At 50.6% G+C, this 24,556-nt stretch overlaps 3 protein-coding genes across 5 annotated transcripts in view; 2 read left to right on the top strand and 1 right to left on the bottom strand.

Moving 5' to 3' along the window:
* Positions 1-3,897, top strand: part of Acin1 (apoptotic chromatin condensation inducer 1) — a 36,336-nt gene extending 32,439 nt beyond the window's left edge. For both annotated transcript variants that reach the window (XM_077800275.1, XM_077800276.1), the window contains 6 exons: positions 262-407; positions 843-950; positions 1,080-1,187; positions 1,422-1,746; positions 1,855-1,955; positions 2,963-3,897. In XM_077800275.1, coding sequence (XP_077656401.1) covers positions 262-407; positions 843-950; positions 1,080-1,187; positions 1,422-1,746; positions 1,855-1,955; positions 2,963-3,289 — 1,115 coding nt within the window. In that variant the 3' untranslated portion in view covers positions 3,290-3,897. The remainder of the gene's footprint in view (positions 1-261; positions 408-842; positions 951-1,079; positions 1,188-1,421; positions 1,747-1,854; positions 1,956-2,962) is intronic.
* Positions 3,898-6,643: 2,746 nt separating this feature from the next.
* Positions 6,644-14,834, top strand: Cdh24 (cadherin 24). 2 transcript variants are annotated; one of them, XM_077799990.1, is made up of 12 exons: positions 6,644-6,844; positions 7,030-7,324; positions 7,498-7,617; positions 7,691-7,858; positions 8,029-8,216; positions 8,690-8,943; positions 10,259-10,395; positions 10,731-10,833; positions 12,749-12,881; positions 12,965-13,076; positions 13,317-13,565; positions 14,335-14,834. In XM_077799990.1, exons 1-12 carry the CDS (start codon positions 6,644-6,646, stop codon positions 14,832-14,834), a joined length of 2,460 nt encoding a protein of 819 aa, XP_077656116.1. The 2 variants fall into 2 exon arrangements, with proteins under 2 accessions (XP_077656116.1, XP_026261903.1); XM_026406118.2 differs by lacking the exon at positions 10,731-10,833 and having other exon boundaries at positions 12,760-12,881.
* Positions 14,835-19,282: 4,448 nt separating this feature from the next.
* Positions 19,283-24,528, bottom strand: Psmb11 (proteasome subunit beta 11). The gene is made up of 2 exons (XM_026406124.2): positions 24,315-24,528; positions 19,283-20,215 (listed from the first exon to the last, which is right to left on the bottom strand). The coding sequence occupies exon 2, from the start codon at positions 20,205-20,207 to the stop codon at positions 19,326-19,328; it is 882 nt and encodes a 293-aa protein (XP_026261909.1). The 5' UTR covers positions 20,208-20,215; positions 24,315-24,528; the 3' UTR covers positions 19,283-19,325.
* Between the last annotated feature and the right edge of the window lie 28 nt (positions 24,529-24,556).

Below are 24,556 nucleotides of genomic sequence, written 5' to 3'. Positions count from 1 at the left end.
GGACCTCTGTAGGCATTTGATGTTTTCTACCTTTTAGTTCTTTTTTTTTTTTTTTTCCATATGTGTCATCTCCTTCTAGATATTAAAGCTACTTGAGCTTGGTGAGAATCTGTTTAATATTTGAATCTTAGCCTAGCATTGTTCCTTGTACATTATGGATGCTCAGCACATGTAGATTGAAGAGTGGCTGCTTGAGTCAATATTTAGAGGTAAGCCAACATTGTTCCCTACTAAAAGCTATTCTTGTGCTCTCTTTGATAGTGACTTTAGGAGACACTTTAACTCGACGGTCCATTAGCCAGCAGAAGTCTGGAGTTTCCATTACAATTGATGACCCAGTTCGAACTGCCCAGGTGCCCTCCCCACCCCGAGGCAAAATCAGTAACATCGTCCATATCTCCAATTTGGTAAGTTGGATTGAAACTTTGAGCTACAATCCCCAATCTTGTCTCTTTATTTTTTTGGAGACAAGTTGCTAATGCTAGCCTTGAACTTCCAAACTTCCAGTCTTCCTCCCTCAGCCTCCCAAGTTAGGATTATAAATGTGTACTACCATACCTGGCCCACATTCCAGACTTTTAGTTATTAAAGAGTTTGAGCTTTGGGCTCGTGCATCTGAGGTTGAACACCAAGATTTGCCAGTTATTCATTTCCTGACCTTGAATAAATACTTTTAATCATTTTCTAAGACTGGATATATGGGTGTTCTTGCCCTCTCCAAGACCCTGAAAATCCTTTTTTTTGCAGTAGTGGTGATTGAACCGAGGATCTCATGCATTTTGGGGCAAGTGCTTTACCACTGAGCTTTATTCCCAGCCCTGAAAATCTATTTTCATTGGCAGGTTCGTCCCTTCACTTTAGGCCAACTGAAGGAATTGTTGGGACGTACAGGAACCTTGGTGGAAGAGGCCTTCTGGATTGACAAGATCAAATCTCATTGCTTTGTAACGGTGAGGGGAAGAAAATGATTCTATAGGTTGTGGTGTATATTTCCTTTTGTGACCAGTGTGGCTTAAGGGCATTGTGGCAAGTGAGAAGATTGAAGTTATACCATGACTCTCTGCCTTCTCACTCTATAGTACTCAACAGTAGAGGAAGCCGTAGCCACCCGCACAGCTCTGCATGGGGTCAAATGGCCCCAGTCCAATCCCAAATTCCTTTGTGCTGACTACGCTGAACAAGATGAGGTAAGAAACTTAAGGAGAGGAAGAAGGGGAGACAGGGGAAATCATTTTCTGCTACATTCCAGCTGAGATACTGACCAAATCTGTAGTCACTGAGATTATTCATCCCTCTTCTCCCTGCTTACTTAGTTCCCTTAGTTGAACTAGAGCTCCTCAAAGTGCCTGTACTCCTGGGTCGTTTTAATGGGAGTGATAGTGTCTCCAAACTGACTGTATTTGTTCCTCCTCTGCCCACAGCTGGACTACCACCGGGGCCTCTTGGTGGACCGTCCCTCTGAAACTAAGACTGAGGAACAGGGGGTACCCCGGCCTCTTCACCCTCCGCCTCCACCCCCAGTCCAGCCACCACAGCACCCACGGGCAGAACAGCGGGAGCAAGAACGGGCAGTGAGGGAACAGTGGGCAGAACGGGAACGGGAAATGGAGCGACGAGAACGAACTCGATCAGAGCGGGAATGGGATCGTGATAAAGTTCGAGAAGGTCCCCGTTCCCGATCACGTTCCCGTGATCGCCGCCGCAAGGAACGTGCAAAGTCTAAAGAGAAGAAAAGTGAGAAGAAAGGTATTTAGTTGTGGGGGCATATGTGTCCCCTAGATGGTGGGACAGAGACCCAAAGGGGAGATGGGTCAGGGTCATGTGCATCATGTGATTCATATTCTTACACCTCAGAGAAAGCCCAGGAGGAGCCACCTGCCAAGCTGCTAGACGATCTTTTTCGTAAGACTAAGGCAGCTCCCTGCATCTATTGGCTCCCACTTACTGACAGCCAGGTGAGTACTCTGCTTCATGCTCAAAGTTGCAAGACTTGAGGTCAGTGGGAGAGGATATTCACATGGCTGAAAGTGAATAGGCCCAGATATTGGCTTAGGATAATAAGGGAAGACAGTGACTCAGGAGGCTGAGGCAGGAGGATTGCAAATTCAAAGCCAGCCTCATCAACTTAGCAAGACCCTTTCTCAAAAAATAAAAAGGACTAGAGATGTGGCTCAGTAGTAAAACACCCCTGGGCTTATTCCCCAAAGCAAACAAAAAAAGGAAACAATTGGATGAGTATGCCAAAGAAGAAACAAACCTGAAGGCTGGAGATGCAGCACAGTGGTAGAGTGCTTGCTTAGACTGTTTGAAGTCCTGGGTTCCATCTCCAGCACTGCCAGATAAATAAATAAACCAAACCTGAGTGAAGATGATCCTGTTCCTAACAGGAACTGAGGTTTGTAGGCATCTGAGAAGCTGGTTTATATTTGTTTGCAGAACTGGGGCTTGAACCCAGGATTATTGTACTACTGAGCTATATTCCCAACCCTTTTTATTTTGAGACAGGGATTCACCAAGTTGCCAGAACTGGCCTTGAACTGTAGCTGGGATTACAGGCCTGGCTAAGAAATCTGTTTTATAAAGTCATCCATTTCTTTGTGGGGTTTTTTTGTTGTTGTCTTTTGGGAGGGGGGTGATTATTGCTTTTTAATAGTGATGGGCCTTTTGAGAATTTCTGGCTTAAAACTGAAGAGAAAAGAGATTTGTTTACATCTAGGGTGATGGAAGCTAGGGAAATAACAGGTTGGGCATGGATATCACCAATGCTTATCAGCATATAGAAGTTGAAAAAGAGGCTCCTGAGAAAGACAGGTCCAATTGTGAAGTCCCTTCCCCCCCCCCTTCCTGCTTAGCAAAGCTTACAGTGACCTTGAGCTAAGAGTGAGGGATCCACGCAAGATGGACAGAGTAGGACCAAGGCAAGCAGGGCTGCAATGCCTCCTCTCTACCCTTCTGGCTACAGATTGTTCAGAAGGAGGCAGAGCGGGCTGAACGGGCCAAGGAACGGGAAAAGCGGCGAAAGGAACAAGAAGAAGAAGAACAGAAGGAGCGTGAGAAGGAAGCTGAGCGGGAACGGAACCGACAGCTGGAGAGGGAGAAACGTCGAGAGCATAGCCGGGAGAGGGACAGGGAGAGAGACAGGGACAGGGAGAGGGACAGGGGGGACCGAGATCGGGATAGAGAAAGGGACCGGGAACGAGGCAGGGAGAGGGATCGCAGAGACACCAAGCGCCACAGCAGAAGCCGAAGTCGGAGCACACCAGTTCGTGACAGGGGTGGGCGTCGCTAGCTGGAAAAACACTAGAGAGCTGCAGGTACCAGCCACTCTGCCCCAGGGGGTTGAAGGCCACAGAGGGATAGGTACAATCACCACCACCCTGTAACCAAGGGTTTTTCACACCATTTGCCCAGTGCTGAAGTATGACTGCCACCTGTCCCCACATAACCAAATGGAGCAGTGGCCATCTTTCCCCCTCATACACTCTCCTTAACCTATCTGTTGGGGCTTAGCCCTTCCTTCCCTCTCATTTTTCCATTAAGTCTGTGAGAGGGAAGAGCCAGGTTATGGAGGGAGGTGGTTGGCCAGAGGTGGGAAACAAGTCCCCCAAACCTCTTTGATTTTTCCCTCTGTCCTACTCACCACCTTCCTTGGGTACTCACAGCCTCCTCTTGGGAACAGCCGGGGCCAGGACTGGGTCACCTATGAGCTGAATCAGCATCTCTTCCTGAGTCCCCGGGCCCCTGCAGTTCCCAGTCTCTTCTGTCCTGCAGCCTTTGCCTCTTGCCCACTGGTTCCACTTTATATCCACCTTTTCCTTTCGTTCAATTTTTATTTTTATTTTTTTTATTATTAAATGATGTGGTCTATGGAAAAAAAATAAAAATCTGACTTAGTTTTAACAAGTATGTGTGTGGCTTTTGTTGAAAAGGGTTTGGGTGAGAAGCCAAATTGAAGAGAATGGCTGTTGCATGGAGCAGTCAGGACTGACACTCCATGCACTCCAGCCAACTACTGTTTCATGAAGCAGGGACTTCCCACAGTTTTTCATTCTTGCTGTGGGTCTTGCTCACTTTGGGGGAGGGGGAACCCCAGGGGAATGAAACACCCCATTTCCGTTGCAGCAGGCCTAGAATGGCTAGCTTCCCGCTTCCTGGTCCTGTGTATTGGGCATTTGGTCACCTGCTCACCATCTTCGAGGTGCTTTCTACAACTGCCACCAGGGGGCGGTAGTCCCACACTCTAGGTCTTGCAAATAAGCTTCCCAAAAAGGTTCCACTGCCCACCTCCGCCCTCCCGACGATGTCGTGCCTGCATCCCTGACCCCTTCCCTGGGCCCGACTCGTAGGCTTCCTGGACCCTCCTGCCATCCTTCAGCGCACCCCAGTCGACCCGCTACGATGTTCTGAAGTGCAAACATCCCAAGATGCTGTCGTCCTGCAGCTACACCGGTCCCAAAAGCCGGGTCCGGGAGCGGGGAGCCTGGTCTCCGCAGTGGGCTCCTAATTCCCCGCCTCACCGCGCGCTCGCTCTTTGCCCTGCTGCGGGCGACGTGCAGCCTGGCGCTCGCTGTTTCACCCTCCCTGACGGATCTTCGGAAATGGCCTGGCGCTGTGGCCTGGATGTTGTCCTCCTGCCCCAGTGCCCTGCCGGACGCTGCGGGCCGGGCCCCGGAGGGGCGCCGCATCTGTATGCGCCTGGGAGCGCCGAGGGGGCGAGCGCAAGGCGCCGCCCCCGCCCCCGCCGCGCGGGCCCGGCTGGCCGGGGAGGGTCGGAGGCTGGGCTCTCCTCTCCCGCGCGGCGCGGAGCCGCCTCGCTCCTCCGCAGGCGGAGCCTCCTTCCCCCGCCCCCTCCGTCTCGCTCCCTTGTTCTCGCCGGGGCCGCTCAGACCTGCAGCGGAGCCGCGGCGCCCGCTAGGATCTGCTTGGGGCTGCGCCCCCGGGAGCCGGCGACGGGAACGGGCGGGGGCGCTCCCCGCTGTCCTGGGCCCCTCGGTAGTGTCAGGTAAGGGCGCCTGCCCGGGAGCCTGGGGTCGGAAATCCTTGGAGGAGCAGCAGGGGGCCAGCTGCCTGCGGGTGTCTTCAGAGCAGTGCGCTCCGTGGCTGCGAGCCCACTGCCGGCTCCCTTCTCCCGCGCTCTGCCTCTTCCCTTGCTTCCCTCGCACCTCTTTCCTTTTCTCTATTTCTCTTCACCCTCCTTCTCTCTGCCTGTTTGCCGTCTCTTCCCGTTCGCTCTCCCAATCTTCTCTCCCTCTTGTCCTGTCTTTTCCCATCTCTTTGCCTTTTCCTTCCTCCACCTTTCTCCCCTTTCCTGTCTTTCTCTTTTCCCTTTCCCGCTCTCCTTTCCCTCCCCTGTTGACTCCCTTTCCTCTCTTCCCTTCCCTCTATCCTATTTCCCACTCCTCTATACCCTTCCTTCTCTCTTTCTCGTCCCGCCTCCCTCCCTGGTCCCCAGCTTCCCTCTGGCCTGTCTTCCCTCGGGAGCAAACGGACTGTCAGGTGTGTGTCTGCTCTGGGGGAGGAAGGGCGGAAACGACAGCTACCTGAGGACGCCCCCCAGGAGGAGAGAGGAGAGAGAGAACAGTGGGAAGGGTCCTCTCCCTAGCTCCCTTCCCGCAGCTTCTCCCTACCTCTTCTGTTCGTGGCTGTTCCCTCTCCCAGAATGAAGTTCCCAAGGCCTGATATAACACCAGTGCTTTCCCCCCCATACACACATGCTGAAAACCCCTCTGCACCCCAACCAGCTTCCAAGAAGACTGGTACCTATGACTTCTCTCTGCTTTTCAGATATCATCTTTCCATATCTCTCCCTCTCCCCCACCAACCTGCCATTCTGTGTCTCTCTCATCTTCTCTCTGTCTCTGCTGGACAACCCCCGAGTCTTGGGTCCAGCCCTCAATCACACTGTCTCTGGCCCCTGTCTCTTTGCCTGGCCTGAAACCTTGTCCCCTGTCTTCTAGCTCTGGCCCCCACTCTGCCTCATGAGACCAATCCCCCTTCAAAGGACTGCAGCTGGCATTGTGGGTTGGGGATGGGATCTGGAAAGGTGGGGGCTTCCCATAGGGGAGGGACTTTTATGGGCTCTCAACCTGTCTTAGACTGCACTCCTTGTCATCTCTCTGCCCGTCCCTATAGACACTTTAAGGCCACACCTCTGAATCTAACCCCTTAATTCTAAACCCTTTCTCTGGTAGTCCCCCCTCCTCCAGTCCCCTGGCTACATGCCTGAGGTGGGAGGATGGGGGGCAGGATTTGGGATTCCAAACCATCCCAACATCTCCTCTTCTGTTTTCCTCCCCAGCTTTTCTACTCAGAGTTGACTGGTCAGAGATTTATCAGTTTGCAAGGCTGGAGGTGAATACAGGCAGAGCCTGGGTGGAGGGAAGGAGCAAACTGCTCTCTGCCTTAGTCTGGGTTCTGGGCATTGGGGTGTCTTGGTTCTCTGGAGATCTGGTCTTTAGAATTTTGGGGAGGAATACGGTTTAGGGTTTCCTTGACCCTGAGCAGCTACCTGTCCTACAGGTGTGGATCCATGGGGTAGCCCCACTGCATCTGCCCCTCCACCCCAGCCAGCTCATGGGCCACCTGGCCCAGCCCAGCCTCAGCACCCCCGGCCAGTGAACAGAGCCCTGGCTGGAATCCAAAAATGTGGGGCCTGGTGAGGCTCCTACTGGCCTGGCTGGGTGGCTGGGGCTGCATGGGGCGTCTGGCAGCCCCAGTTCGGGCCTGGGCAGGGTCCCGGGGGCGCCCAGGGCCTGCACTACTGCGGACCCGAAGGAGCTGGGTCTGGAACCAGTTCTTTGTCATTGAGGAATATGCCGGTCCAGAGCCCGTCCTTATTGGCAAGGTAAGGATTAGCCCTTCCCATGTCTACTCTGACTACTCTGTCAGGCCCTTAGGCCCCGCCCTGCAACTTTATCACTTCTGCAATGACCTTGGTCCTTCAGGATTCCCAGCCCTCCACCCAAACCTAGACTTAACCCTCTTTCCTTGCACTGGGAGCCCTCTGCTATTTTTCCCTGACTCCTACAGCTGCACTCAGATGTTGACAGGGGTGAGGGCCGCACCAAGTACCTGCTGACCGGAGAGGGAGCAGGCACTGTATTTGTGATTGACGAGGCCACAGGCAATATCCATGTCACCAAAAGCCTGGATCGGGAAGAGAAGGCACAATACGTGCTACTGGCTCAAGCTGTGGACCGAGCCTCCAATCGGCCCTTGGAGCCCCCATCAGAGTTCATCATCAAAGTGCAAGACATCAATGACAATCCACCTGTGTTTCCTCTCGGGCCCTACCATGCTACAGTACCTGAGATGTCCAATGTTGGTGAGCACCCCTACTCTGAATGCCCCACTTGCAGTTAATAGGTGCCCATTTACCTCTCCTTCCTCCTTTGCTGTCTGCCCCAGAATTCAGCTCCTTTAACTCAGCCTCCCTCACATCTGGGACCCCTCATCTGGCCCTACTGCTGCTGAGTGGGGTACTGGGATCCCCCACAGGGACATCAGTGATCCAGGTGACTGCTCATGATGCTGATGACCCCAGCTATGGGAACAGTGCCAAGCTGGTATACACAGTGCTAGATGGACTGCCTTTCTTCTCTGTGGACCCCCAGACTGGTGAGGATGGAGCTCAGGACCCTGGTGGGCAGTCCCCAGGATAGACACCCCCTGACCTAGTATCTCTCCCTAGGAGTGGTGCGTACAGCGATCCCCAACATGGACCGGGAGACCCAGGAGGAGTTCTTAGTAGTGATCCAGGCCAAGGACATGGGCGGCCACATGGGGGGGCTATCAGGCAGCACTACAGTGACGGTCACTCTCAGCGATGTCAACGACAACCCCCCCAAGTTCCCTCAGAGTAAGGGGGCAATACTGTGCTTGAGCTGTCCCTTGACCACCCCACCCCTACAGCCTCTAAAGAAACCATCCGTCCTCACCCCAACCCCAGCCCACACCCTGGGAGAAGGAAGTGCTGGGGTTAGGGAAGAGGGCTGACTCTAAGAATGTGTCTCCCTCCATCCTCCCCAGGCCTGTACCAGTTTTCCGTGGTGGAGACAGCTGGGCCTGGCACCTTGGTGGGCCGGCTGCAGGCCCAGGACCCAGATCTGGGGGATAATGCTCTCATGGCATACAGCATCCTGGATGGGGAAGGGTCAGAGGCCTTTAGCATCAGCACAGATGCCCAGGGTCGAGATGGGCTCCTCACTGTCCGCAAGGTTAGCCTCCTGATTATTAACACATGCAGACTCTGCTGGATGGGTAGCTCAGTGCTAGGGCACTTACCATAGCCTGTGTGAGGCCGTGGGTTCAATCCCCAGCACCACCTGCAGACTCAAGTACATCTCCTCCTGCCTCACCCACTGGGCACATTTCTAACTGGTCTCCAAGAACATACTCAGGACCCTTATGTTGGAGCACAGAGATCATGGCCATCTCATCTTTCGGGTGAGGCCCGGGGGCCTAGAAAGGGAAAATGACTGACTCACATTGTTTGATAAATCTTCAGTGGATCTGGGGAAAGCCCTAGAGTCACAATACTATGTAATGTGCTGACCATTAGGCCACAGCCCTCTTAGAACCACCCCCATCAGCATCTGGTGCATATAGAGAAGGGACTCCACCTTCTTCCAGCTCACACTGGACCTGCCCTGGTTTCCACGTGCCTCACTTACTCTCTATCTCACCATAGCCCCTAGACTTTGAGACCCGCCGCTCTTACTCATTCCGTGTAGAGGCCACCAACACACTCATTGACCCAGCCTACCTGCGGCGAGGGCCCTTCAAGGATGTGGCTTCAGTGAGAGTGACTGTGCAAGATGCTCCAGAGCCACCTGCCTTCACCCAGGCTGCCTACCACCTGACAGTGATGGAGAACAAGTCTCCAGGGACCCTGGTGGGCCAGGTCTCAGCAGCTGACCTAGACTCCCCAGCCAGTCCAATCAGGTGAGCTGGGATGTGGGCTAGGGGAGGGACAGGGCCTCCAGAGAGGAGCACAGAGGTGGGTTCTTTCCACCCAAGGATATGCCCCTTTTACCTTGCCACAGGTCATACTTCCCAGCAAGACTGTCCCACCTGTGGCCTGCCTTGCTGATCTGCAGACCTGAGTCCCAGGGAAGGGTTGAAGGGCCTGGCTAACCACTGCCCATCCCTGGGCAGGTTATAGTGGCACCTCCCAGTGGTAGTGCAGGCAAATGTAATTTTCTTTTTCTTTTTCTTTTTTCTTTTTTTTTTTTTTTGGTGGTACTAGGGATTGACCCTAAGGGTAGTCTATAACTGAGCCATATTCCTAGTCCTTTTAATTTTTTTTTTTTTAATTTTGAGACTGTGTTTCACTAAGTTGCTGAGGCTGGCCTGGAACATGCAATCCTCCTGCCTCAGCCTCCCAAGTAGTTGGGATCCAGAGCATTGCTTCTCTATCAAGCCCAAAAATGGCATGCACTACCACACCCTGCTAAGTATAATCTCATTTGATAAGTGGATTTCTATTGATCCCTCCCTAAGTGCTTCACATTTTACCCACTGGATAACATTTAATTTTCACATCAGCCCTATTAAGTAGGTGTTACCATCACCAGTTGTTTTAGAGGCCAGCTGTAAGTGGTTAAGCAATTTGCCAACAATAAGTGGTAGGGCTGAGATTCTAATCTATCTTGAGAGCAAGCTATTCTTTACACCTGCATGGCCAGCATCTCTGTCATTGGGAGGGAGATGTTGGTGTTATTCCCATTTTGCAGTTAAGTAAAGAGAGGTCAGACAATCTAGCTGGGGAATATAGCTCAGTTGCTGGGGATATAGCTCAGTTGGTAGAGTGCTTGCCTCACATGCACAAGGCCCTGGGTTCAATCTCCAGCACCTGAAGGGGAAAAAAAAGGAGGAGACAGTCTGCCCAAGGCCACATATCTGGTCCAAAGCAGAGCAGGGCTGAAACACAAGTCTTTGTGTCCACACAATGGAGCCCAGAAATCTGAAAGATGGGTAGTATAATCCACTTTCATCTTTTTCTGTATCTCTTTCTCCACTTTCACGAAATAGAGTCCCCCTGAAACTTAGGACAGGTGTATAATGGAGGTGAACTCCTGGGAATATTTGCCTTTTAAGGAGACTCCAACATGAATTATGGCTCTGGGTGCAGGGGGCAGGCTATGCTCAAGGATCTTGGGCCCTCTGCCCAGATGAGCCAGGAGGTCCAACAAGGTGCCCAGGAGGGAGGAAATCAAGGGAGGGAGGACAGCCACCGACATAGCCCCATCTTCCTCAGATATTCCATCCTCCCCCACTCGGATCCAGAGCATTGCTTCTCCATTGAGCCCGAAGATGGTACCATCCGAACAGCAGTACCCCTGGACCGTGAGACTCGTGTCTGGCACAACCTCACTGTGCTGGCCACTGAGCTTGGTGAGGAGTCCTGGGCCCCTGAGGAGGCAGCATCCTGCTGGCAGAGGGGCTGTCCTTGAGCATGTGGGTGGGGAAGGGCAATGACTGCCATCACACCTTCACCAGTGTGTCCAGTTCCTGGGTCCTTAGCCTGGATCCTCACCTCCAAGCAGGCCTCCTGTCTCCTGGGCTGGGCTGGGCTGGGCTGGGCACAGTTGGTCTCCCTGAGCATTCTTCTGTCCCTAAATGTTCCCCTTCACCCGACTTGCACAGAGCATAGAGCCAGTGGGTCTTGCTTCAGTGAGCCCTACCTCTCCTTCCCTGTGCATCTGTCTACCCAGTACATTCGGCTTCAGGCTGGAGCTGGGAGCCAGAAAAGGGCTGGGCACCTCCTTCGGCAGCTAAGGAGGAGTGTACTAGCAGCCCCTCCCAGAGAAGGCCTGGTGGAAGCCCTCAAGGAAGGGGAGGAGTGCCAGCATCATAAGTAGGCTCTTGTGCCTCTCCCTCAGGCACCCAGTATGGCCTGGGGAGACAGGGAATCCTCCCTCCCTTCTGTGAACAGTCCCTTACCTCCTTCTTGTGCCTCTACTGTCTTCATACTCTATATCAAGATTGGGACTGTATATGAAGATGTTTGTGTATGTCAGTGAAGAGCTATAAGTATGTGTACATGTGGGTAGAACTCAGATATGTTTATAAATCCATATGTGTGAAAAATATATGTACACACCTACACACAATTTGTGAGTATATATATATATAACTGGAAATGTGTTAGTGATCGAGTATCTAGAATTTTATTGCTATTATTTCTGCATATGTGTGATTGGATGTATATAGTTGTATATGCAAGTAGCTGTTTGTATATACTGTATTGTGTACGTGTGTTTGTGGAGAGGATAATAATGATTTGTTACTTATTGTATATCAGGCACTATTTTAAGTACCAAAAATGGATTAATTTAGTTTGTCATCACCACACATTATAAGGAAGATATGATTTTTTCCCCATATTTAAATGAGGAAACTCAGGCAGAGAAGTTTAGTAGCTTCCCAAGGTCATACAAAGATTAAGTGGTGGAGCCATCTGACCCAGTCGGTCTATAGTCTGAGCTGTTACCTCTTCAACCATACTGGCTTTCATGTGTGTTTAAGTGTATGTGTCTGAGTTTGTGTTTCTGTATAGACAACTGTGTGCTATCTGGCAGTGCTATGTCTATGCTTGTAAGGATGGCCTTGTGTGTATGTGTGTGTGTGTGTGTGTGTGTGTAGACATACATCATATGACTATGCCTGCCTTCCTGTATATGTAGCTGTGTATGTATGTGTCCTCCTCGCTGTCTTCTCACCTTCCTGCCATTCCTGCTCCTACCCCTACTCAGTACTGGCTAGCATCCCTGGGCCCATCCTACAGAGAAGGAGTGGACTGTTCCCCATCCAGTCTCCAGGCTCTATCCCAGGCAGTCCACTCAGCCTCCCCTGACAAGGCTATGACCTCAGCCCCTTTGGCCAGGGCCAGCCAGCTCTCCCCCTGCCTAGGGAAAAGACTAAAGGAATTTGGAGGCTCAGCCTAGGAGAGATGACAGGTGCACCTCTGCATTCTCTCCTGGATGGCATTAGCAGTGGAAAACAAGGTAGAGTAATGGCGGGGAGCCACTAAATGAAGGGGATGGATGAATAGGGGGCCTGAGTCTGGCCATAATGGCCAGGCCATCCTGGCTTTGCACTTTGTAGACCATGAAGCTTCTTCCTCCCCAAGGTCAAATCTAAGTAATACTTATTGCTACACTATAGCCTCCCAGATCTCTGATGGAATGTGTGTGTGTGTGTGTGTGTGTGTGTGTGTGTGTCCATTCACTGGTGCTATGCGTGATCACTATACGTGAAAATGCTTTCTTTGGGCCCTAGGTATGTGAACGGGGGTGGCACTGCATGTACTGTGTATATCAAACATCTGCTTCATGTATGTTGTATTTGTTTTTTAACACTCATTTTGAATATGTGTTATGAATGTGTTTGTATATTTCATGACCCTTGTCTGCATATAACCTGTATGCACCCTCTACTTACTTTTCATATGCTCTATGTGTCCTGCATGTGGGTTATTGTGTACATATATCATGGGTACTGTATTTCTACCACATATATCTTATGTACTGCAACTATCTTGGGTACTATATCAATATTCTATGTACTTGGCAATGTTGTTCCACTTGCTTCACAATGTGGTTTGCTGCTACTTCATTATTACATGCTTATTTCATGTATTAAATGTGCATGCTGCGTGTTGCATGTGACATCCATGACCACACACCATGTATGTTTATGTGTAAACTTTGTTATGTGTGCATATGTGGTGTGTATGTGTTGGTGTTCTGGCTTCAGATAGCTCTGCACAGGCCTCCCGTGTACAAGTGGCCATCCAGACCCTGGATGAGAATGACAATGCTCCCCAGCTGGCTGAGCCCTATGACACCTTTGTTTGTGATTCTGCAGCCCCTGGCCAGGTGAGCAGCTGAGGCAGGTGGGTTGGACTCTCAAGGCATCTCTCAAGCAGCACTCCATTCAAGGCCGTTTTTCTTCCTCCCAGTTGATTCAGGTTATCCGGGCCCTGGACAGAGATGAAGTCGGCAACAGTAGCCGAGTCTCCCTTCAAGGTCCTCTGGGCCCTGATGCCAACTTTACTGTCCAGGACAACCGAGGTGGGTGGCCTCCTGCAGCCATAACCATGCCCATGCCTGACTCTCCCTCCTCTCCTCCTCTACCACCCCAGCCCAGCCTGCCTGACCCCTGCCCCTGTCAGGCCTTCCACCCAACATAAGGTAGGTTTATACTCATTTGCTCTTTGCAAACCTTCCCATGGGAAGCTGGCTTTAAGGGCTGGACTAATCCTACCAAGAAGATGTCCCACAAGGTGCCCCAACACCTTCCCTTTCCCACAGATGGCTCCGCCAGCCTGCTGCTGCCCTCCCGCCCTGCTCCACCCCGCCAGGCCCCCTACCTGGTTCCCATAGAACTGCAGGATTGGGGGCAGCCAGCACTGAGCAGCACTGCCACGGTGACTGTCAGTGTGTGCCGCTGCCGGCCTGATGGCTCCGTGGCATCCTGCCGGCCTGAGGCTCAGCTCTCACCTACTGGGCTCAGCACTGGCGCCCTGCTTGCCATCGTCACCTGTGTGGGCACCCTGCTTGGTGAGTCAAGCCACTGTGGGCCATAGATCCTGGCCTGAAGGGGAATGGAGAAGAAACAGCTCCCTGGACATAGGGCTTTAATTGACCCCTAATGCCAGGATTTTCCCACTACCTAATGTATCCAAGAGAAAAGTTCTATCTTCATGTCCCTGATCTGCCAATCCATAATGACAGTAACAAACCATAAGAATTATTTACTGAGCTCTTACTCTGTGCCAAGTGTGGTGCTGGGCACATCACTAGTGATACTTAATTTTTATCTTTTCAATAACCCTAAAAGGTAAATAGACTTTCTGGAGTTTTTGTTTGTTCATTTATTTCTTGGTGCTGGGGATTAAACCCAGGGTAGTATTCCATTGAGCTACATCCTCAGTCCTTTTATTTTTTTATTTTTGAGACAGGGTCTCACTAAATTCCTGAGGGTCTCACTAAGTTGCTGAGGCAGACTTCTAACTTAAAATCCTTCTGCTTCAGCCTCCAGAGTAGCTGGGATTACAGACATGCACCACCATACCTGGCAGTTTTCTGTTTTCCACATTTGTAAATCAAGGGTCAAAGAGATTCAGAAGAGTTAAGTGACTTCCTATGGTCACCCTGCAAGTGAGAAGTGAAGTCAGGATTCAAAGCAAAGATCATCAGATGTCAAACCTAGGATTTGCGATCCCTAGGCCACTGTGCCTTCTCTTCCACCTGACCTATCTGTGTTTAGCATGGAAACGCTGCTCTGTTCCTGCTGTTGGCTCAGAGGCCTATGTGCACTCTCCTGCAGCCCTTGTGGTGCTCTTCGTGGCCCTGCGGCGGCAGAAGCAAGAAGCACTAATGGTACTTGAGGAGGAGGACGTCCGCGAGAACATCATCACCTATGATGACGAGGGGGGCGGCGAGGAAGACACTGAAGCCTTTGACATCACGGCTCTGCAGAACCCTGATGGGGCTGCCCCACCAGTTCCTGGGCCACCAGTGCGTCGCGACGTGCTGCCCCGGGCCCGGGCTCCGCGCCAGCCCCGACCACCGGGTCCTGCTGACGTGGCCCAACTGCTTGCATTGCGGCTGCGTGAGGCGGACGAGGACCCCAGTGTGCCCCCCTACGACTCGGTGCAGGTGTATGGCTATGAGGGCCGGGGCTCCTCCTGCGGCTCCCTCAGCTCCCTGGGCTCTGGCAGTGAGGCCGGTGGCACCCCTGGCCCCCCGGAGCCCGTGGACGACTGGGGTCCGCTCTTCCGCACCCTGGCCGAGCTATATGGGGCCAAAGAGCCCCCAGCCCCCTGAGCGCCGGCCCTGGCCCTGCCCGCCGCGGTGGGGCAGCCAGTACAGGTCCTCTGAGTGAGCCCCACAGGGTCCAGGCAGGCCGCAGCAGCCAGAGGCCTCAGGCTTCCTCCCGTCCCTGTGTCCCTCCTTCCTTCCCTGGGGCTCCCTTGCCCTTACCTCCCACTTGGAGGATCTCTCTCCAGGGATCTCTGTCAGTGCCACTTTCCCTTTGTCCTGGTCTGGGTTTTATGGCTCTGACCCTGAACCTCTGTTCTCTCACTGTGATTCCGCTTTCTCTGTGACTGTTTTGTCTCTGTGATTCTAAAGCTCTCACATACTGTCTCTCTTGCCCACAAATATGCTCTGTGTCTGTCTCCCACCCACACTTCCCCCCTCTCTGAGTCCCTGTGACTGGCTTTTTTTGGTTTTGGTTTTGGTTTTGGTTTTCTGTCGTCCATCCCAAAAGCAAGAGAAACTTCCAGCCACTGCTGCCCACCCTCCTGCAGGGGATGCTCTGCCCCAGGTCAGTGTCTCTAGACAGCTTGGCCAGGGGTGGATAGAAGCCCTTCCCTAATTTCTGCCTCTCACTGCTGCTCCTGTCCTAACAGACCTGCCCGCATGGTTCCATCCATCACTCATGGCCTCATCCTGGCTCCACTGGCCTCCAGCAGAAGGAGGGAGCCAGCCTGCCTCCCAGGGGGAGAGCTCCAGCCCCCACGTGGCCGCCTCCCTGGAGCTCTGCCCAGCTGTCAGCCTGCCCTGGGCATCCCAGCTCTGGGCATTGTCTTGTGTGCTTTCCAGGCCCCAGGGAGAGGGGGAGTAAAGGAGGAGGCAGCTGGGGAAGGGGAAAGAAGGAGGAAGGGGAGGGGCCTCCATCTCTAATTTCATAATAAACAAACACTTTATTTTGTAAATCCAGAGCCCTGCTTCTGTTTCTGCACTCAGGTTTCTGGACAGAGCTCCCTTTGTACTAAAGGATGGAAGGAGAGGCTTAAACCTATACCTTTCCAGCTCATTCCTTCTCTTTAGGGGATTTCAATTCAAGACCCTCTAGACAGAAGAGAGTTTGGGTCACTGCATTCGGAGAGCAAGGAGATAATGGATGCACCCCCACTCCTACTACCAACTCTCCCTGTTCCCTCTTATTATCAGACTGTCCAAGAAAGTGAAAATGTGAGGACTAGCAAGAGGGGAAGGTGGAGCTGGGCACCTGCAATCTCAATGACTCAGGAGGCCAATATGAGAAGTGAGAAGATCACAAGTTCAAGACCAGCTTTAGCAACTTAGTGAGACCCTAAGAAACTTTGTAAGACCCGCCTCAAAAAATAAAACGATGCCAGGCGTGGTGGCGCATACCTGTAATCCCCGTGGCTTGGGAGGCTGAGACAGGAGGATCTCGAGTTCAAAGCCAGCCTCAGCAACTGCAAGGCACTAAGCAACTCAGTGAGACCCTGTCTCTAAATAAAATACAAAATAGGACTGGGGATGTGGCTCAGTGGTTAAGTACCCCTGAGTTCAATGCCCAGCACCAAATAGAAAAAGAACTTGGGGCGGGGGGCTGGGGATATAGCTCAGCTGGTAGAGTGCTTGCCTCGCATGCACCAGGTCCTGGGTTCAATCTCCAGCACCATGTACACATACACAAAAAAACTGGCAAATCTTACTGTATGTTATTTGTGCCTCGATAAAATTTACACAAAAATTATTTTTAAAAAAGAAAGAAAAAAAAAGAACTTGGGGGTGATTAATTGAAAAAAAAAAAAAAGAAGAACTGGGGATGTGGAATGCTCAGTTGGTTGAATGAGATTGCTTGCTTTGCAAGCACAAGGTCCTAGGTTCAATCCCCAGCACCACTAAAAAAAAAAAAAAAAAAAAAAAAAGACTTAGGAATTACTGGAGCAAAGAGGAAATGACTCATGGCCATTCCCAAGTATTGAGATATTGGAATGGGATGTTGGCTTTGCCTGTCCAGCTCTCCCCATGCCCTCTAGAGTTCCTCCCCCAACTCAAAATTCACTTAGAGGAATTTTCCCTCTAATTTTTTTCTGTGATATTGGGGATCAGATATTGGGATTCAGTCCTAGGGGTACTTTACCAGTAAACCACATCCCCAGAACTTTTTGTCCTTTTTTAGCCAGATCTCACCAAATTGATGAGTCTGGCTTCCACCTAGTGATCCTCCTGTATTGGCCTCCTGACTCACTAGGATTACAGGCATGGGTCCTGCCTGGCTTCCTCAAAGTTTTGACAGGGCACTGGGAAACAGACTTGTCAGCAAGACCTATGGGCTAAAGTCTGGCCTTAAATACCTCATTTTTTGGAAGGACAAAACCTGTCAAAGTGAATGAGGATGGACAAGACTGGGGGAAAAGAAGGGAGGGGAAAAAAGGGAAGAAGAGACAAGGAGATGCAAGAAGAGGGGACTCCCCTCCAGTTCTGCTCTCCTGGGTTCAGTCTGCTTTGTCCAGTTTGGAAAAGAGAGGGGCACAGAAGATCTCAGGGGAGCCAGTATGGTGGCACATTCCTATAGCCCAGCTCCTTGGGAAGCTGAGGCAAGAGGATCATAAATTTAAGGTCAGCCCAGGCAACTTAGATCCTGTCCCAAAATAAAATAGAAAGGGGTGGAGACATAGCTTAGTGGTAGAGCACCCCTGGGTTCAATCCCTAGTACTGCAAACAAAAATAAATAAATAAAAATAAAATCCAGGGGTACAGATTGTGTGCAGTCTGCAACAGCATTCCCAGCACCCAATACCTCCGAGGCTGGGGAGTGGGCAAGGGGTAAAGAAGGTTGCTGTGGAAACCACTGGCCAGATTCTTTGACCCTGGCTTGAAGCACATCCCCCTATACTGGGCAACTTTCTGTAGCCCCCTTCCCTATCACAAGTCTTCCCTGCCTGTCCCCAGGGTTTTCCTTTCAGGGCCTCCTTGATCTTTCCTTCCTGTCTACCAGACACCTGCTCAGGCCCAAAGTCTGGAGGTTTCCTCCTGTCTGGCCAGTGCCTGCTTGGAGGAATTCTTAGCCTGGGATACCAGTGTGTTCAGGAGGGAGAGAAAGCAGCTGGAAAGCTTTATGAGTGGGGTAAGAGGAAAGTTTCAGTCACCTCCCTTTAGGCCCCATGCCCTAGGCCAAGCCTGCTTTCCCTCCTGGCCTGGGAAAGGGCAGTGGTCCTCCTGGAGCTGTCATCCAGGTCAGGGCCCACTGGGTAGTAGGAGGGAAGTCATGAGAGACACGATAGGACAGGCATAGCCACCTCCTTCATTCTCCAGAGGGAGCATCAAAAAGGAGATTCTGGAAAGGGGGAAAAGGGGGAGGAAGTCTGGCAGAGGCAATGACAGGCCCAGGAGGGTGGAGAGCAGGGGTGGGCTCAGAGGGATAGCTCCAGGTCTTGGCCAGATGAGACGGGTGGGGGCAGCTTACCTGAGTTCACCTCTCCATACCCTATGGGTTCATTCATCCCCAGCCACAGGCAGGGGATGGGCCCAGCACCTCTCTCCTTCCATATCACTCCCCAGAAGCCTGCAGGGAAGAGAGCAAAGGCAGGCAGAGGTCCTGGGAGGGGAGGCTGTGCAGAAATCACAGGCTGTGGGCCAGGCGTGGTGGCAAACACTTGTAATCCCAGCAGCTCGGGAAGCTGAGACAGGAGGATTGTGAGTTCAAAGCCAGCTTCAGCATCTTAGTGAGGCCCTAAGCAACTCAATGAGACCCTGTCTCTAATAAGATATTGAAAAGGGCTGGGGATGTGGCTCAGTGGTTAATCTGCCCCTGGGTTCAATCCCCAGTACCAAAAAAAAAAAAAGCACAGGCTCTTGAGGAGGCTGGATCTAAGCCCCCTTGCTGCCACCTATTGCGTAACCCAGGCAAGTCACATAACCCTGTGAATCTGATCTCCCCTTTGTTAAGTGAGGAACCTTTCACCTCAAAGGCTGCCATGAGAACTGCGCTTAGAAGAGAAATCATCATAATTATTATAGTCAAGGCCCGGGGGCAGGGCTGCTGGGGCAGGGCTGCTGAAACAGCCCATCACCACCAAGGGGCGTCCATCACTGCACCAGCCCCAGGAGCTGCTCTCCTGCTGGCTGTCCTACCTCACTAGGGTGAAAAAGTGACCAAGAGAAAGAGACAAACACTCTAGAACTGAGATAGAGGACAAAGCAGGAGAGAATAGAGACCGGGAATGGGCTGGGGAAACAGAGAAAAGGATGGCAAGAAAAGAATAAGGTCTAGCACCTAGCACGGCAGCTGGTGTGCAGTAGGCAGGCAGGAAGAGTTTGCCAAGAGTTAGCTTGGAGCCAAGAAAGAAGCAGGACCAGCCCACTGGGTGTCAATAGGAACATGTTAGACACCTTTAATAACTCCAGGAGGAAGAAAGGGTGGAGACTTGGAACAAATGAAGCAGGCAACCTAAAAGGGTTGGAGCCAGTGCGGAGAGGCTGCTCCCAGCAGAGCTTCCCGCTGCTGCCTCCCCTACCACCCACCCTGAGCATGGGTTCCCCAAGTTCTGCTACTTTTCACAGTGTCTCAGTTTTGGCTGGCATCCTGGAGTCTTCTGGTGACAGCTCCCCTGGCCCTGAAGAGATTTTTCCACATTCCCCAGCTCTGTCGGCCTGGTTGGTATTCCCTTCTGGCTCTGGCTCTGGAAGCTTCTGCAGCTCCATGTACAGCACACAGGCATCATTGCGTGACACGTATTCCCATCCACTTTCCCGCACGTGGAAAAGGTCAACTGAGCCTCCTGAGTAGGCATCACGGTGGGTGGCGTGGGCCACAGCGCAGCGGGCCAGGGCATAGGCTTCCTGGATGGTCATGTCATAATGGTAGCTGCGGTCTAGCACACCATAGGCATAGGGAGATCCGGAGCCCACAGAGAATATGTCCCCCTGCAGGCGGGTACCATCGCTGTAGACATAGAAGAGGGCAGGACCAGAGCGGTCCCAACCACACAGGGCAGTGGCCACACACAGATCCAGCCCCCGGTAGCGGGACATCATGACTGACAAGAGCTTGGCTGCACTAGCCACACTGGGCAGCTGACCCTCCCTCAGCTCCCGAAGCCGCAGCTCCCGCTGTAGCACTCGGTACCATGTGGCGCAGTCAGCGGAGGTACCAGAGGTGGTACCCAGGAGGTGCTGGTGCACAGGGATGACCTTGAGAGAGGATGGACAGGCCACATAGCTGCCACAGGAGGAACGTGTGTCGGCTGCAGCGATGACTCCATGTCGGAAGCGGAAGGCCAGGGTGGTGGTGCCATGGGCTAGCCTGGGGCCATGCATCTGCAGGAAGGTTTTCAGGTCACAGCCACGAGGTACAGCCCAGTCACCAGCCTGAGGCAGGTGAGTGGATGGTCCCTGGGTTTCAGGGGACTGCCACTTACACACATCCTGTAGAGCCATCCTCGAAGCTGAGTGAAGGTTGGAAAGAGCGGACAGCAATTTGGGTTCTGGGGTCAAGTAAGGAAAAAGGGACGCTACAGGGAAGCTGGGCTGCAGCCAGAATTGGTGAGCAAAGCATGTGAGCTGACGCTTCATTTCTCCCCAACCCCAAATCAGGCTTTGGGATTGGCTGGTGGAACAGCCTCCTCTTCCTCAGAGGGGAGATAGTATGAGGCTGTGGAGTTTCCAGCAGTGGGAGGGTGCTGCCCATCAGTCAGACCTTCACTTTCTGCTGCCCATGATGCATCTGAGAGTCACCCACAGAGTCTCCTGTCTGTCATCCTATAATTACCTAGAGGAGAGGAGCTGGGGTGACTGCAAAGGAAAGTAGACACAAGAGGAAAGAGCCGAGCTGGGTCCTGTGTAGGACATTGGGCATGCAAAGACAAATAAAGGCCTGTCACTAGCCTGAGAGCATTCCCAGCCTAGGAGGAGTCAAGACAACTCAGTACTCTGAGAGACTCAGAATAAAATGTTGTGGAGCCACTGAGGCAGGAGACCTTGATGTTGGGAACTCTCTTCAGAGATATGAGACCAGGGAACTCTCAGCTCCCGAAAGCTTAGCTCATACTTTCAACTAATGGGCAAGATGGGAGAAAAATAAATGAGCTGAGGCAGGCAGAAGAGAAAACAGCTCAAATACTTTCCAGAAAGGCAGGTTACACAGGAATGAGGGTGAAGGGAAACTAGAACCTGGAGGTCTCATTCTCCTCCATTTTGGGGTTGAAGATATCATTCTATCTATACACAAGAATGGCATTCTTTGCCAGGTGTGGTGGAGTATGCCTGTAACCCCAGTGACTCTGGAGGCTGAGTCAGGAGGGTCACAGGTTCAAAGCCAGCCTCAGCAACTAAGCAAGGCCCTAAGCAACTTAGCAAGACCCTGTCTCAAAATAAAAAATAAAAAGTGATAGTGATGTGGCTCCGTGGTTAACACCCCTGGGGTCAATCCCTGGTACCAAATAAATAAATACATAAATAATTTTTTAAAAATGGCATTCCTGGGCTGAGATCGTGGCTCAGTGGTAGAGCACTCACCTAGCATGTGAGAGGCACAGGGTTAGATTCTCAGCATCACATAAAAATAAAATAAGAAAATAAAGATATTGTGCCCACCTATAACTAGAAAATAAAAAAATAAAAAGACTGAGTCTTGGACTTTTTTAAAGATAGACAGCCACCTCCCTAGATAGAAACATTATCTGATATGGGCCAAAAGGAGAGTCTGTGGGTTTGTTTGAGAAGCAGTGGGAACCAGACCTCCTTTACAAAGCCATCCTGGACCCCCAACCTCACCCCAATGGATACTGACCTCCTTCCCTATCTCTGAACTATAGCACCTATCATTTGTACTTCTCCTTTGTAGAGTCCCTCCATAAGTAGTGACCTTGGAGAAAAGAAGTAATCTAAGGTAGGTCAGAAACAGATTACAGAGACTTTCATTACCATGTTGAAGGTATGAACTTTATAGGACCTTTTTTTTTTTTCTCCCCCCAGTACTGGAGATTGAACGTACGGCTTCAAGCACACTAAGCAAGGGTTCTATCACTGAGCTACATTCCCAAAGTGTTTTTTTTTTTTTTTAACATTTATTTTTATTTAGTTTTAGTTGTAGGTGGACAGAATACCTTTATTTTATTTTTATATGCTGCTGAGGATCGAACCCAGTGTCTCACGCATGCTAGGCAAGCCCTCTACCACTGAGCCACAACCCCAGTCCTCAATGTTTTTTTTTAACATTTCATTTTGAGACAGGGTCTCTTTAATTTACCTAGACTGGCCTTGAACTTCTATTTTCTTTCCTCAATGTCCCAAATAGCTGGGATTACAGGCATGTGCTATAATATATGACTATCGGATTTATTTATTTATTTGGTACTGGGCATTTAACCTAGAGGTAATTTACTACTGAGCTACATCCCCAGCCTTTTTATTTTTTATTTGAGACAGAGTCTCACTAATTTTCTTAGGGCCTCACTAAATTACTAAGGCTGGCCTTTTACTTGTAATCCTCCTGCCTCAACCTCCTGGGTCTGGAGGACGTTTCTAAGCAGGTAAGTAATAAGATCAAGGTGATGTGTTGCCTATTGAATTAAAGAGTGAGAGTTTAGGCCCAGAAAATCAGTCAGAAGAACTTTTCAGTAATTCAAGTGTGAGGAAATAAGAAGCCAAGGTGAGGGCTGGGGATGTGGCTCAAGCGGTAGCGCGCCCGCCTGGCATGTGTGTGACCTGGGTTCGATCCTCAGCACCACATACAAGGATGTTGTGTCCGCCAAAAAAAAAAAAAATTAAAAATTCTCTCTCTCTAAAAAAAAAAAAAAAAGAAGAAGCCAACATGATGTCAGATTTTTTTTGTGTGTGTGAGAGAGAGATACTGGGGATTGAACCCAGGGCCTTGTACATGGGAGGCAAGCACTCTACCAACCGAACTATATCCTCAGCCTCCAATATCAGGTGTAATGAAAAAGAATGTGAGAAACATTGCAGAGGGAGGATCAAAAGGACCTGACAATTCACTGGATGTGAAGGAAAGGAATGGGAGTTGTTGAAGATAAGCCAGGGCTTCAAGCCTGTGACTGGAAAAACATTATTGTCATTCTTTTCAAGTGTTCAATTGGCAAAGGTATATTGAGCACACAGTGGGCACAGAGATCAATAATGAACAAATTCCAGTCTTTAAAAACCTCACAATCCGGGGCTGGAGATGTGGCTCAAGCGGTAGCATGCTCGCCTGGCATGCGTGCGGCCCGGGTTCGATCCTTAGCACCACATACCAACAAAGATGTTGTGTCCGCCGAGAACTAAAAAATAAAATAAATTAAAAAAAAAAAAAAAAAAACCTCACAATCCATAGGAGATAAATGCACACTTCTTTTGCAGTGCTAGGAATTGAACACAGGGGTGCTCTATCATTGAGCTACATCTTCAGTCTTTTCATAAGTTTTTATCTTGAGACAGGGTCTTACTAACTTGCCCAGGATGGCTTTGAAATTGTGATCCTCCTGCCTCAGCCTCCTGAGCAGCTGGAATCACAGGCATGTGCCACTGTGTGTGACTGAATGCACACTTCTAGCCAGGTAAAATGCAAAAGTGTCTCAAGAGAGGTACAGATGGTATTAGTGGAGAGTGAAAGAAATCAGAAGGAGGACTAGTTGTATTGCAGAGGTGATTGCACAATAATAAGTGCTCAACAAACAGAAATACTCTGCGTTTTCCACACCATCCATGTGTGAGACAGATAAAGATCTCCTGCTTAATTATATTCTGATGGTTGAGCGCTGAAAGGGTTGTCCAATTTCAGCATTAATAATACAGCACATACAGAGTCTGTTCAGGAAAGGAGGAGCTGAGTTGGGCATCAGAGGAAAGTAAAATTTAGATGTTGATAAGATGTTGCTGCTAGAATCCAAAAGGAAGCCCAGACACTGATTTCATGGAACCATAAAGCAGAAGGAAACTTTTCATACATAAGCCCACTTCCTGACTTATTATAGTTCCCAAGAGTTGAAAAATCAAGGTGAGTAAAGGGAGGAAACAGGATGAAATGCATTCCTGAAAAAGAGCCTCCTCTTGGTAAGTTGACTGAGAGAATCTCTTGGTACATCTTTATGGAGTCTCAACTCTCCTCCAGGAGCTGAGATAGTAAATTACTATTGACTCAATTATTCAGGTGCTAAAATGATAATCTAGTTTGTGGATTCACCGAGCCCTTTTTGCTTTTCCTTATTTTTATATCTGTCTTTTAGGCAATCCATTACTTAAAATCTCCATGCCCAGGTATAAGTAAAGAGAATATTGAATCTAAAAATTGGTTATTGTTAAATAACAGTTGTGATGTAGCGAGTAAAGCTATCAAAGAACAAGAGGCATAGCACTTTTATTCTGTTGTGCTTTTTACCACAATGTATTGTGGTTTAACTAATACAACAGGGAAATGCCCTCAGTATTTTACCCAGTATTAGGGGGTGCCCTGAAACAAAATGGCAATCTCAGTCTCATTAACAGGGTGCTGAAGAAATAGGACTGTGACGTGCAGTCCTGACTCAGGGCTGGATGGGAATGACTTACTGCTGAGAGACCAGAGCTATTTTCAACCAGTCACGCCCTTCTTAAAGATGGCCGTCCTTGCTTCCCTCACGTAACAAGGACGTTTTCAGCCACTTCCCAGGAAGTTGAAGTTGATCCGATCCAGAAATGCTTTCATGACCAAAGTCAAGATGGCAGCCCCATCCTGTTAGAGTACAAAGATTGTGAAGCCATCTCCCGCCTCTCGGTGAAAAATCATCCCTTACGTCTGGCTCTAGTTTTTG

This window comes from Urocitellus parryii, chromosome 6 (genome assembly GCF_045843805.1).
Source record: "Urocitellus parryii isolate mUroPar1 chromosome 6, mUroPar1.hap1, whole genome shotgun sequence".
In the NCBI taxonomy this organism is placed as follows: domain Eukaryota; kingdom Metazoa; phylum Chordata; class Mammalia; order Rodentia; family Sciuridae; genus Urocitellus; species Urocitellus parryii.
Note: the sequence above shows the minus strand (reverse complement) of the source record. Positions and strands in the feature narration are given on the sequence as shown.